Source organism: Monodon monoceros, unplaced genomic scaffold (genome assembly GCF_005190385.1).
Source record: "Monodon monoceros isolate NGI ecotype Baffin Bay Population unplaced genomic scaffold, NGI_Narwhal_1 Contig2899_ctg1, whole genome shotgun sequence".
NCBI classification, from domain to species: Eukaryota; Metazoa; Chordata; class Mammalia; order Artiodactyla; family Monodontidae; genus Monodon; species Monodon monoceros.
In genome coordinates this window covers 24294-36472 of record NW_021698818.1, presented here as the reverse complement: position 1 = coordinate 36472, position 12179 = coordinate 24294, and the positions used below count along the sequence as shown (strand labels likewise).

At 41.1% G+C, this 12179-nt stretch overlaps 1 protein-coding gene across 1 annotated transcript in view; it reads left to right on the top strand.

Annotated features, from left to right (window-relative positions):
- Nucleotides 1–51: 51 nt before the first annotated feature.
- Nucleotides 52–12179, top strand: part of LOC114898983 (elongator complex protein 1-like) — a 33195-nt gene continuing 21067 nt past the window's right edge. Inside the window, exons 1-3 of the mRNA XM_029229301.1 lie at nucleotides 52–933; nucleotides 2408–2609; nucleotides 10527–10588. Of these exons, the coding sequence (XP_029085134.1) occupies nucleotides 775–933; nucleotides 2408–2609; nucleotides 10527–10588 (423 nt within the window). The 5' untranslated portion in view covers nucleotides 52–774. The remainder of the gene's footprint in view (nucleotides 934–2407; nucleotides 2610–10526; nucleotides 10589–12179) is intronic.

Sequence of the window (12179 nt, the reverse complement as noted above, 5' to 3'; positions counted from 1 at the left end):
AGACAGATTTCAATTTCCACACCTCAAAATGTTAACAATTACGTACGCGCACCTTATTTTTATCATATGTTTTGAAAAGCTGAGGGTAAAGCAAATGTCTTTGAATGAACGGGAGGAGCTCCATAGCTAAGATAGAGCAGATGCTTCTGAGTCAAGAGTGATCATCCTCGAAATTCACTTCAGTGTCTTAAAATCAAAATTGGTTGATAATTCACTCTTCTCGTGGTGTTTGCAGACACCTGAAGGAAACCCAGCTTGTCTGAGTGGCCGTGCCTACTGGCAGTGCCCTGACACAGTTTTGATTGGCAGTGATGTGGAGTCGAAGCAGCACGATGCCGGGTGTTGTGCTTCACCCCATCCCTGACCAGTACTGGAGCCTCACGCTTCAGCAGTTGTGACTCTTTCCTAAGGGCTGAGACGGGGACAAGGAAGAGGCACCTGGGGTGCTTGTTAAGCATTCAGCTTCTGGCTTCCTTGGAGGATCTGGTTCAGCTGGGCTGGGACGGGACTCAGGCGTGTGTATGGTTAATAAGCTCCCCAGGTGATTCTTACTAAGGAGGCTGAGCAAACACTGGGCTGGATGGTCATTCATCAGAGGTAGTGTAAAATTCCTTTTAAGTAGAACTCTCATTCCAATTGGTGCTTCTCATACCTCAGAATCTGCAGTGGTGCTCATTAAAGCTCACACTCCTGCATTCCCGTTCTCCAGATACTGTAATTATGCAGGTCTTAAAAAGGTCCCTTGTTGATTTTATGTAGGGACCATTGGTAGAAATGAAATCCATTATGCTTCCCAAGTCTCAAGCTTGTGTGTGTATGAATCTTATTCCTGTAGGACCGGAGTACTTCCCAGAATGCTTAAACTTAATAAAAGATAAAAACTTGTATAACGAAGCTCTGAAGTTATATCCACCAAACTCGCAGCAGTACAAGGTGTGTAGCATGTGAAATGAGGCTCTCCTGATTTTGCTTTGTGCTTTAGTTGGAGAAGGATGAGGCTCCTGAGTCCCTGACACTGTCCTTGGTTTCAAGATTTATCTTCAAACTAATTAGCCTCATCTTGAACTTCTTATCTGGGAGAAAGGCCCTGACCTGTTCCTCTTCTGAAGAACTTGCCCAGGCAAGAAACCTAGGCGTTGTCTCTGGATCCTCCTCGGGAATACCATGGCAGTTTCCATCCTGCCCCTCCTCCAGCCCAAACTCACGATCTTCCTGAATAGTGCTGATCTTTCCCATGTATTTCTACATAAAGTTTGGTTCGCTTGTTTGAACAAACATCTGTTTAGCTTTTCTCATATGCAGATACTTTGCTTATCAGCTAAATGTATTATAATTCTTACAACAACCTGGTAGGTGTTGTGCACAATTTTCAAATGAGGAACCACCTTGCCTCAGGACCTGGGACGTGAGGTGGCCGACCTGGGATATGGAGCCCGTGCCATCATCACCACCATTTTCAGTTTGTCCACAAATTGCACACGTCTTTCTGTCATCTGGCCCCTGCCTGCTTCTTTATCGTCAGCTGCCTCTGGCAGCCCTCTTCCTCCACTTCCTTCAGCCCCCCTGTCCTTCTAAACTCTCGGGTCTCCTCTGCCAGAAAGCCGTTCCTGGCTGAGGTGCCAAACACTGAGCTCCCAGAGCACCCTGTTCTAAACTTGGGAAGGGCATTTATCAATCTGCTATCTACTGATTTGTTGCCCCACCAGGCTGTGGGTTTCCTTAAGGGCAGGGACCCCGTGTTATGTCCCCCTGTTTCCCTGCCTCATACTGAGCCTGGGGAATAGAGAATTTGGCCAAAGCCTGCCTCTTTGCTCTCATTTGCCTTATGTTTGTCTCCTGTGCCCTCTGTGCTTCAGTCATACCAGCCTTTTTGTTATTCTTTCCTGTGCATTCCATACCCATTCCTGCCCGATGGCCATGGTGCTTTCTGTGCTCTTGGCGTGGAGTACTGTCCCATAACTCTTCACGTGGCTTCTAATCCTCACAGCCCTCTGAAACAGCACTCCCATCGCTCTGGCCCTTTACCACTATCTGCCATTAGCTGTTGACCACAGTGTGTTTATAAGTTCGTACTCTTTCACCACAAGAGCAGGAAGTTGGGAGTGGTTCTTGTTACTGTTTATTTTTTCTGTTTGTTTGTTTTTGCTATGTTTGGCTTTATTTTTTGCTTTGCTGTGTTACTCCCACTGCCCTGAATAGTACTCAGTAATTTTTTGTTGGATGAATACATGGCACATCCTCAGTAAGGTTTTGAGTGGAAGAAAGATTGAATTCACTGGTCATCCACAGGGTTTTTCTAAGTCATTCCAGGGAGTTTCAAGTATAATGACCGAGGCAGCCTACCTTGGAGATTTAAAAAAACAGTTATCACCTGTCCTCACCAACCCTTTGTCTCTTCCTGTCCCAGGACATCAGCATTGCTTATGGGGAACACCTGCTGCAGGAGCACCTGTGTGTGCCAGCAGGGCTCGTGTTTGCCCACACTGGTGCCCACGAGAAAGCTCTCAGTGCCTTTGTGGCTTGTGGCAGTTGGCAGCAAGCTCTCTGTGTGGCAGCCCAGCTTCACTTGACCAAAGACCAGCTGGCTGGCCTGGGCAGAACTCTGGCAGGTAAACACGCCATTAGGTTCTCCCAGATAACTTCTCTAATGGCTTTGTGTCTCTGTGGTTTTGTTTGGCAGTTTTGCAGACGTGTGTCAGGTGGGAGCACACCTTGGTGCACTGTCATGTGCATGGGTAAAGGTTAATTTGGAGTGGCTTATTAGGTAGAGTAAAAATTAAACTGCTACGAGAGTTCCCCAAATACAATGGCACAATAAAGAAAGCAGTTTACTTGTCTCTCTCATGGCACTGACAAGTCCTCCCATGGTGCGGATCTGCCATCTCTTAGGCAGAGTTGAAGGTGGATTTTCTCCACATCTGTATTCAAGTCCTCGGGGAGGGGAAAAGCTGGAATCCTGAGAGAACACTCAAAAGTTGGAAAAGATCTAGCTAACATTTTTCTCTACCTCATTCACCAAACTTACACTTTACAGGACACCGGGTACAGTGTAGCTGGGTAGCAATGTGCCCTGCGAGAATGTAAAGAATTTCCGAGTGGGACTGTTCAAATATAGCCAATAGATCATTGGAAACCATAATAGCAATTTTCAGAAATGAAGCCAAATGTATAAGCAGAGTGAAAGCAAAGGCAGTTTAGCTGTGTCAGGATCTAGGGATTGCCTGAACTGGCGGTGAGGTTATTCCACAGTCTGATTTCTTAGAGTGGAGTGACATTCCCAGAGTGCCTGGGCGAAGAGACGGGTGGGGCTCTGGCCCTCTCAGCCGTGCTTGAAGTGAGTGAGTGGCTGGTATATTTTCCTCCCACCTTTTTAAGAGTCTTGTAAATGCTGTTATGATCTCCCCATAAAAAGCAGTCCTGAAAAAAAATCCAAACTATATCCTGTTAAATGTACGTACATATTCTTTTGAGTAATTTCACATTGTTTTTTTTTCCTTTGGGATTATAAAAATGTGTGAGATTATCACTTTTCTGTTTCTGGCATTTTCTGGTTATTATATCTGTGGACTCTTCTATAAGCCCTTTCAATTTCCAACCTGAACTTGTTTTACAAATACTGAGAAGTCCCTACTTTACTAAGTCTTCATTCTGGCTCTGTTGATGCTTCTGCTCTAGAAACTTGTTATTTGTAGTTTATTTTTTTTTCTTTTTAAAATTTTTTTAACAAAGTGAATCAGTTATACATATACATATGTTCCTACATCTCTTCCCTCTTGCGTCTCCCTCCCCCCCACACTCCCTATCCCACCCCTCTAGGTGGTCACAAAGCACCGAGCTGATCTCCCTGTGCTATGCAGCTGCTTCCCACGAGCTGTCTAATTTACGTTTGGTAGTGTATATATGTCCATGCCACTCTCTCACTTTGTCACAGCTTACCCTTCCCCTCTCCATATTCTCAAGTCCATTGTCTAGTAGGTCTGTGTCTTTATTCCTGTCTTACCCCTAGGTTCTTCATGACATTTTTTTTCTTAAATTCCATATATATGTGTTAGCATACGGTATTTGTCTTTCTCTTTCTGACTACTTCACTCTGTATGACAGACTCTAGGTCCATCAACCTCACTACAAATAACTCAATTTTGTTTCTTTTTATGGCTGAGTAATATTCCATTGTATAATATGTGCCACATCTTCTTTATCAGTTCGTCCGATGATGGACACTTAGGTTGTTTCCATGTCCCGGCTATTATAAATAGAGCTGCAATGAACATTTTGGTACATGACTCTTTTTGAATTATGGTTTTCTCAGGGTATATGCCCAGTAGTGGGATTGCTGGGTCATATGGTACTTGTATTTGTAGTTTTTTAAGGAACCTCCATACTGTTCTCCATAGTGGCTGTACCAATTCACATTCACACCAGCAGTGCAAGAGTGTTCCCTTTTCTCCACACCCTCTCCAGCATTTATTGTTTCTAGATTTTTTGATGATGGCCATTCTGACTGGTGTGAGATGATATCTCATTGTAGTTTGGATTTGCATTTCTCTAATGATTAATGATGTTGACCATTCTTTCATGTGTTTGTTGGCAGTCTGTATATCATCTTTGAAGAAATGTCTATGTCTTCTGCCCATTTTTGGATTGGGTTGTTTGTTTTTTTGTTATTGAGCTGCATGAGCTGCCTGTAAATTTTGGAGATCAATCCTTTGTCAGTTGCTTCAGTAGCAAATATTTTCTCCCATTCTGAGGGTAGTCTTTTGGTCTTGTTTATGGTTTCCTTTGCCGTGCAAAATCTTTTAAGTTTCATTAGGTCCCATTTGTTTATTTTTGTTTTTATTTCCATTTCTCTAGGAGGTGGGTCAAAAAGAATCTTGCTGTGATTTATGTCATAGAGTGTGCTGCCTATGTTTTCCTCTAAGAGTTTGATAGTTTCTGGCGTTACCTTTAGGTCTTTAATCCATTTTTAGCTTATTTTTGTGTATGGTGTTAGGGAGTAATCTAACCTCATACTTTTACATGTACCTGTCCAGTTTTCCCAGCACCATTTATTGAAGAGGCTGTCCTTTCTCCACTGTACATTCTTGCCTCCTTTATCAAAGATAAGGTGACCATACGTGCGTGGGTTTATCTCTGGGCTTTCTATTCTGTTCCATTGATCTTTCTGTTTTTCTGCCAGTACCATACTGTCTTGATTACTGTAGCTTTGTAGTATAGTCTGAAGTCAGGAAGCCTGATTCCTCCAGCTCCATTTTTCGTTCTGAAGATTGCTTTGGCTATTCGGGGTCTTTTGTGTTTCCATACAAATTGTGAAATTTTTTGTTGTAGTTCTGTGAAAAATGCCAGTGGTAGTTTGATAGGGATTGCACTGAATCTCTAGATTGCTTTGGGTAGTAGAGTCATTTTCACAATGTTCGTTTTTCCAATCCAAGAACATGGTATATCTCTCCATCTATTTGTATCCTCTTTAATTTCTTTCATCAGTGTCTTATAATTTTCTGCATACAGGTCTTTTGTCTCCTTAGGTAGGTTTATTCCTAGATATTTTATTCTTTTTGTTGCAGTGGTAAATGGGAGTGTTTTCTTGATTTCGCTTTCAGATTTTTCATTAGTGTATAGGAATGCCAGAGATTTCTATGCATTAATTTTGTATCCTGCTACTTTCCCAAATTCATTGATTAGCTCTAGTAGTTTTCTTGTAGCATCTTTAGGATTCTCTATGTAGAGTGGCATGTCATCTGCAAACAGTGACAGCTTTACTTCTTTTCCGATTTGGATTCCTTTTATTTCCTTTTCTTCTCTGATTGCTGTGGCTAAAACTTCCAAAACTATGTTGAATAAGAGTGGTGAGAGTGGGCAACCTTGTCTTGTTCCTGATCTTAGTGGAAATGCTTTCAGTTTTTCACCATTGAGGACGATGTTGGCTGTGGGTTTGTCATATATGGCCTTTATTATGTTGAGGAAAGTTCCCTCTATGCCTACTTTCTGCAGGGTTTTTATCATAAATGGGTGTTGAATTTTGTCGAAAGCTTTCTCTGCATTTATTGAGATGATCATATGTTTTTTCTCCTTCAATTCATTAATATGGTGTATCACGTTGATTGATTTGCGTTTATTGAAGAATCCTTGCATTCCTGGAATAAACCCCACTTGATCATGCTGTATGATCCTTTTAATGTGCTGTTGCATTCTGTTGGCTAGTATTTTGTTGAGGATTTTTGCATGTATGTTCATCAGTGATATTGGCCTGTCGTTTTCTTTCTTTATGACATCTTTGTCTGGTTTTGGTATCAGGGTGATGGTGGCATCGTAGAATGAGTTTGGGAGTGTTCCTCCCTCTGCTATATTTAGGAATAGTTTGAGAAGGATAGGTGTTAGCTCTTCTCTAAGTGTTTGATAGAATTCACCTGTGAGGCCATCTGGTCCTGGGCTTTTGTTTGTTGGAAGATTTTTAATCACAGTTTCAATTTCAGTGCTTGTGATGGGTCTGTTCATATTTTCTATTTCTTCCTGATTCACTTTTGGCAGGTTGTGCATTTCTAAGAATTTGTCCATTTCTTCCAGGTTGTCCATTTTATTGGCATAGAGTTGCTTGTAGTAATCTCTCATGATCTTTTGTATTCTGCAGTGTCAGTTGTTACTTCTCCTTTTTCACTTCTAATTCTATTGAATTGAGTCTTCTCCCTTTTTTTTTGACGACTCTGGCTAATGGTTTATCAATTTTGTTTATCTTCTCAAAGAACCAGGTTTTAGTTTTATTGATCTTTGCTCTCGTTTCCTTCATTTCTTTTTCATTTATTTCTCATCTGATTTTTATGATGTCTTTACTTCTGCTAACTTTGGGGTTTTTTGGTTGTTCTTTCTCTAATTGCTTTAGGTGCAAAGTTAGGTTGTTTATTCGAGATGTTTCCTGTTTTTTAAGGTAGGATTGTATTTCTATGAACTTGCCTCGTAGAACTGCTTTCGCTGCATCCCATAGGTTTTGGGTCGTCCTGTCTCCATTGTCATTTGTTTGTAGGTATTTTTTGATTTCCTCTTTGATTTCTTCAGTGATCACTTCGTTATTAAGTAGTGTATTGTTTAGCCCCCATGTATTTGTATTTTTTACAGATCCTTTCCTGTAATTGATATCTAGTCTCATAGTGTTGTGGTAGGAAAAGATAGTTGATACAATTTCAATTTTCTTAAATTTACCAAGGCTTGATTTGTGACCCAAGATATGATCTATCTTGGAGAATGTTCCATGAGCAGTTAAGAAAAATGTGTATTCTGTTGTTTTGGGATGGAATGTCCTATAAATATCAATTAAGTCCATCTTGTTTAATGTATCATTTAAAGCTTGTGTTTCCTTCTTTATTTTCATTTTGGATGATCTGTCCATTGGTGAAAGTGGGGTGTTAAAGTCCCCTACTATGAATGTGTTACTGTTGATTTCTCCTTTTATGGCTGTTAGTATTTGCCTTATGTATTGAGGTGTTCCTATGTTGGGTGCATAAATATTTACAATTGTTATATCTTCCTCTTGGATCGATCCCTTGATCATTATGCAGTGTCCTTCTTTGTCTCTTGTAATAGTCTTTATTTTAAAGTCTATTTTGTCTGATATGAGAATTGCTACTCCAGCTTTCTTTTGGTTTTCATTTGCATGGAATATCTTTTTCCTCCCCTTACTTTCAGTCTGTATGTGTCTCTAGGTCTGAAGTGGGTCTCTCATAGACAGCATATATATGGGTCTTGTTTTACTATCCATTCAGCCAATCTGTGTCTTTTGGTGGGAGCATTTAGTCCATTTACATTTAAGGTAATTATCGATACGTATGTTCCTATTCCCATTTTCTTAATTGTTTTGGGTTCGTTAGCGTAGGTCTTTTCCTTCTCTTGTTGTTTCTTGCCTAGACAAGTTCCTTTAGCATTTGTTGTAAAGCTGGTTTGGTGATGCTGAACTCGCTCAGCTTTTGCTTGTCTGTAAAGGTTTTAATTTCTCCATCAAATCTGAATGAGATCCTTGCTGGGTAGAGTAATCTTGGTTGCAGGTTTTTCTCCTTCATCACTTTAAATATGTCCTGCCACTACCTTCTGGCTTGCAGAGTTTCTACTGAAAGATCAGCTCTTAACTTTATGGGGATTCCCTGGTGTGTTATTTGTTGTTTTTCCCTTGCTGCTTTTAATATGTTTTCTTTGTATTTAATTTTTGACAGTTTGATTATTATGTGTCTTGGCGTGTTTCTCCTTGGATTTTTCCTGTATGGGACTCTCTGTGCTTCCTGGACTTGATTAACTATTTCCTTTCCCATATTTGGGAAGTTTTCAACTCTAATCTCTTCAAATATTTTCTCCGTCCCTTTCTTTTTCTCTTCTTCTTCTGGAACCCCTATAATTCGAATGTTGGTGCATTTAATGTTGTCCCAGCGGTCTCTGAGACTGTCCTCAGTTCTTTTCATTCCTTTTTCTTTATTCTGCTTTGCAGTAGTTATTTCCACTATTTTATCTTCCAGGTCACTTATCCGTTCTTCTGCCTCAGTTATTCTGTTATTGATCCCATATAGAGTATTTTTAATTTCATTTATTGTGTTGTTCATCGTTACTTGTTTCCTCTTTAGTCCTTCCAGGTCCTTGTTAAATGTTTCTTGCATTTTGTCTATTTCCAAGATTTTGGATCATCTTTACTATCATTATTCTGAATTCTTTTTCAGGTAGACTGCCTATTTCCTCTTCATTTGTTAGGTCTGGCAGGTTTTTATCTTGCTCCTTCATCTGCTGTGTGTTCTTCTGTCTTCTCATTTTGCTTATCTTACTGTGTTTGGGGTCTCCGTTTTACAGGCTGCAGGTTTGTAGTTCCCGTTGTTTTTGGTGTCTGTCCCCAGTGGCTAAAGTTGGTTCAGTGGGTTGTGTAGGCTTCCTGGTGGAGGGGACTAGTGCCTGTGTTCTGGTGGATGAGGCTGGATCTTGTCTTTCTGGTGGGTAGGTCCACGTCTGGTGGTGTGTTTTGGGGTGTCTGTGGACTTATCATGATTTTAGGCAGCCTCTCTACTAATGGGTGGGGTTGTGTTCCTGTCTTGCTAGTTGTTTGGCATAGGTGTCCAGCACTGTAGCTTGCTGGTCGTTTAGTGAAGTTGGGTGCTGGTGTTGAGATGGAGATCTCTGGGAGATTTTCTCTGTTTGATATTATGTGGAGCTGGGAGGTCTCTTGTGGACCGGTGTCCTGAAGTTGCCTCTCCCACCTCAGAGGCACAGCACTGACTCCTGGTTGCAGCACCAAGAGCCTTTCATCCACACAGCTGACCAGTCCTCCTCCAAAGTGTCAAAGTCTTGAAAAACAAGGAAAGCCTGAGAAACTGTCACAGGCAAGAGAAACCCAAGGAGACAGGATGATCTGCTGTACTGTGGCCTCCTGGAAGGAATCAGTTGTGGAAGCTGCAAGTCCCAAACCAACGGGCATCGGGGTTGGTTTCTGATAAAAGCTCTCTTGTTGGCGTGCAGATGACTGCCTTGCTGTGTTCTCACATGGTGGAGATGGCTGTTATTTGTAGTTTAAAATTTCTAGTTCTGTTTTTGGTGTCTGTTATCTTCTCTTACATCCTTTTCAACTTTTAGCTTGCTGTGTGTCATGCCTTATAATGGAGTGCACCTAGTTCTCCCAGATGCTTAGCAGAAAAAGGCGGAGAAGACAGTGCTCAAAGATTTTTGAGAAATGTTACAAGGTGGAGTCACTTCATGTGTACATTTAACTTAGTTTACACAAGTCACCAAAAGGAAGAAAAGATAGCTTTTGAAACAGTGGAGATGACTCTTCCTGGTTTTGTCAGCGATAATATGCCCTGGAGTTAGCATGAAATGGGAGTCGTGACTCTGCCAGCCCCTTAGTTAACTCTGGGTTCTGTGTGCCTCTCATAGTGTAATTATCTCAACTGGGCTGAGAATGAGTCTCGGATCTGAAGATACTGCAAGACCCCTGACATAAGCCAACTACCCCCATCTAGTGCTCAACCAAAGAAACAGCAGCCTCTTCCTATTAGAGGAAAAAATGGATTAGTGCGAGATGCTAGGTCAGTTTCCCATATGTGTGCCTTTGTAAGCATTTTTCATGACTGATTTTGACTGTATGTGATTTTCACATCCCATGCTAAATTTTGATTGTAACTGCCATTTAAGATAGGACCCCATGGTATTCCTGCCTCTCTCATAGAAATTCACAAATTATATAGTTTGATACACAATAAAGACATATTAATGAAGCATTTCAGCAAAAGAATGCTTAACTCTATCTTACCCAGTGCTTCACAAACGTACTTGACCTGAGAATGGTTTCTTGGTCCTGCCTTTTATGATTCTTCGAGCAGTCTTGGGGAACACTTGAAAATGCTATTTTAAAGCAGTTCACTTTGAATGTATACTCTGTAGAGCTCAATCTCCAGTTTGTAGGAGACCATTTTGATTTAAATAGTACCACCTAAAACCGTTTCAACTTGAGTTTTGGGAATACCGTTCTTAGTAAGCCGACTGTGCTCAGATGCTTATTGTCTTTGCAGGAAAGCTAGCTGAGCAGAGGAAGCACGGTGACGCAGCCACAGTTTTGGAACAGTACACCCAGGTAAACTCAGTGACTCCCATCCACACCCCCACCCCCAATCAACAAGCAAGGGCTTCCCAGTTGTACCTTAGTGATCATGAAAATTAAAGGAACTGTGGGTATTTAGGAAATGCAGAGATAGTATTTCCCCTGAGGGTCTCCCATCTTGCTGGCTTGACTTGGTAATCTAAATTCAGTATATCTCTAAGTAATTACACTTGCTGTGACAAAGAACTCTATTATAATATGCACTAGTGGCTTGACCTTGGTAGAAAGTATAAATTAAATCTGAAGGGAGTTACACCTTTTGTATTAACTTGCCAAAGTAGAAACAATGAGAAAAGACGGTTCTCAACCAAAGGGATGGAGCGTTACACCCTTTTTTGGCTTTCACTCCCGTTCTTTCTGTTGGAAATGTCTCTTCTACCTTGGGCAGCTTGATGGGTTCCAATTTCCCACCAGATTATAAAGATAAGTACCTACACCAGCTTTTGATAGAATTCTAGGATTTATTATGAAAATAATAAAGCCTATGCACTGTCACAGACTTAACAGGACACAGGTACACGATTAATACCAGGGATTCCTGCCTCTAGGGTTTTGGCCTTTGATGAGAAAGTGTTACAGTTGTCACTAGTGGGCACATCTGCATAACAAAATTGTGCTTTTAAAATACTTCATTGTCTTTCATGCAATAAGAGTGAGTGAAACAAGGTAACTGTGATATCATTAGATCCTGGAAAGAAAATATGTTGGGTGATTGGGCTGAAAACATGAAGATATATCCCACCTAAGATGGTTAATTAAATGGATAAGATGCCTGCTTTTGATTTCTAACATTTCTTTTTGACTTTCTTAGAATTTCCAACTCTCTGCTTACATGACCCATCTGTTCTTGCACGTTGTTTTTTCCATGAGAGGTGTTATCATATTTATTGCACTGATCTTAAGTTCCCAGCCTCACAATCTCAACATCCCTGCCGTATCAGAGTCGTGTTCTGATGCTTGCTTTGACTCTTCAGACTGTGTTTTAATCCCTTTTGTATGCCTTGTAATTTTCTGTCAAAAGCCTAATGTGTGTGATATACTGGGTTAAAGGAAATCTGATAAATAGGTCTTTAATGATATGGTGATGAGGCTGGGGGTTGGGTAGGAGAAGTGTTCTGTAGTCCTTTGATTAGCTGGCAGTCTTTAAGTGAGCATGTACCTCATCTGTGAACTTCACCAGTGCTTCTCAGTTTTTTTTCACTCCTTAGGTAGGACAGGAAGGTTAGAGGGGGCTGGAGTTGGGTATTTCCCTGCCTCCACATCGGTTAGGCCCTGGTAAAACCCACTTCGATTAGGCTCTGCCAAAATCACTTGAGTGCAGGTCTTGTTAAGATCAGTATTTTCAAATGTCTGCTTTTCCCTTCCCCCTGCTAGAAGTACGTAGACACCGTGAGAAGTTCTGGTAGGGCTCCTGGAGGTAAAAACTCACAAAAGTGTAGGAATTTCCGTAAGTATGGACCCCTGTAGAGTTTTTAACTCTTGGCCTTGTCTACAGTGAGTGATATTAGCTGGAGAAATTCAGTCTTTCACCCTAAGTGTGATGTTTGCTAGCTTTTTGGGGAGT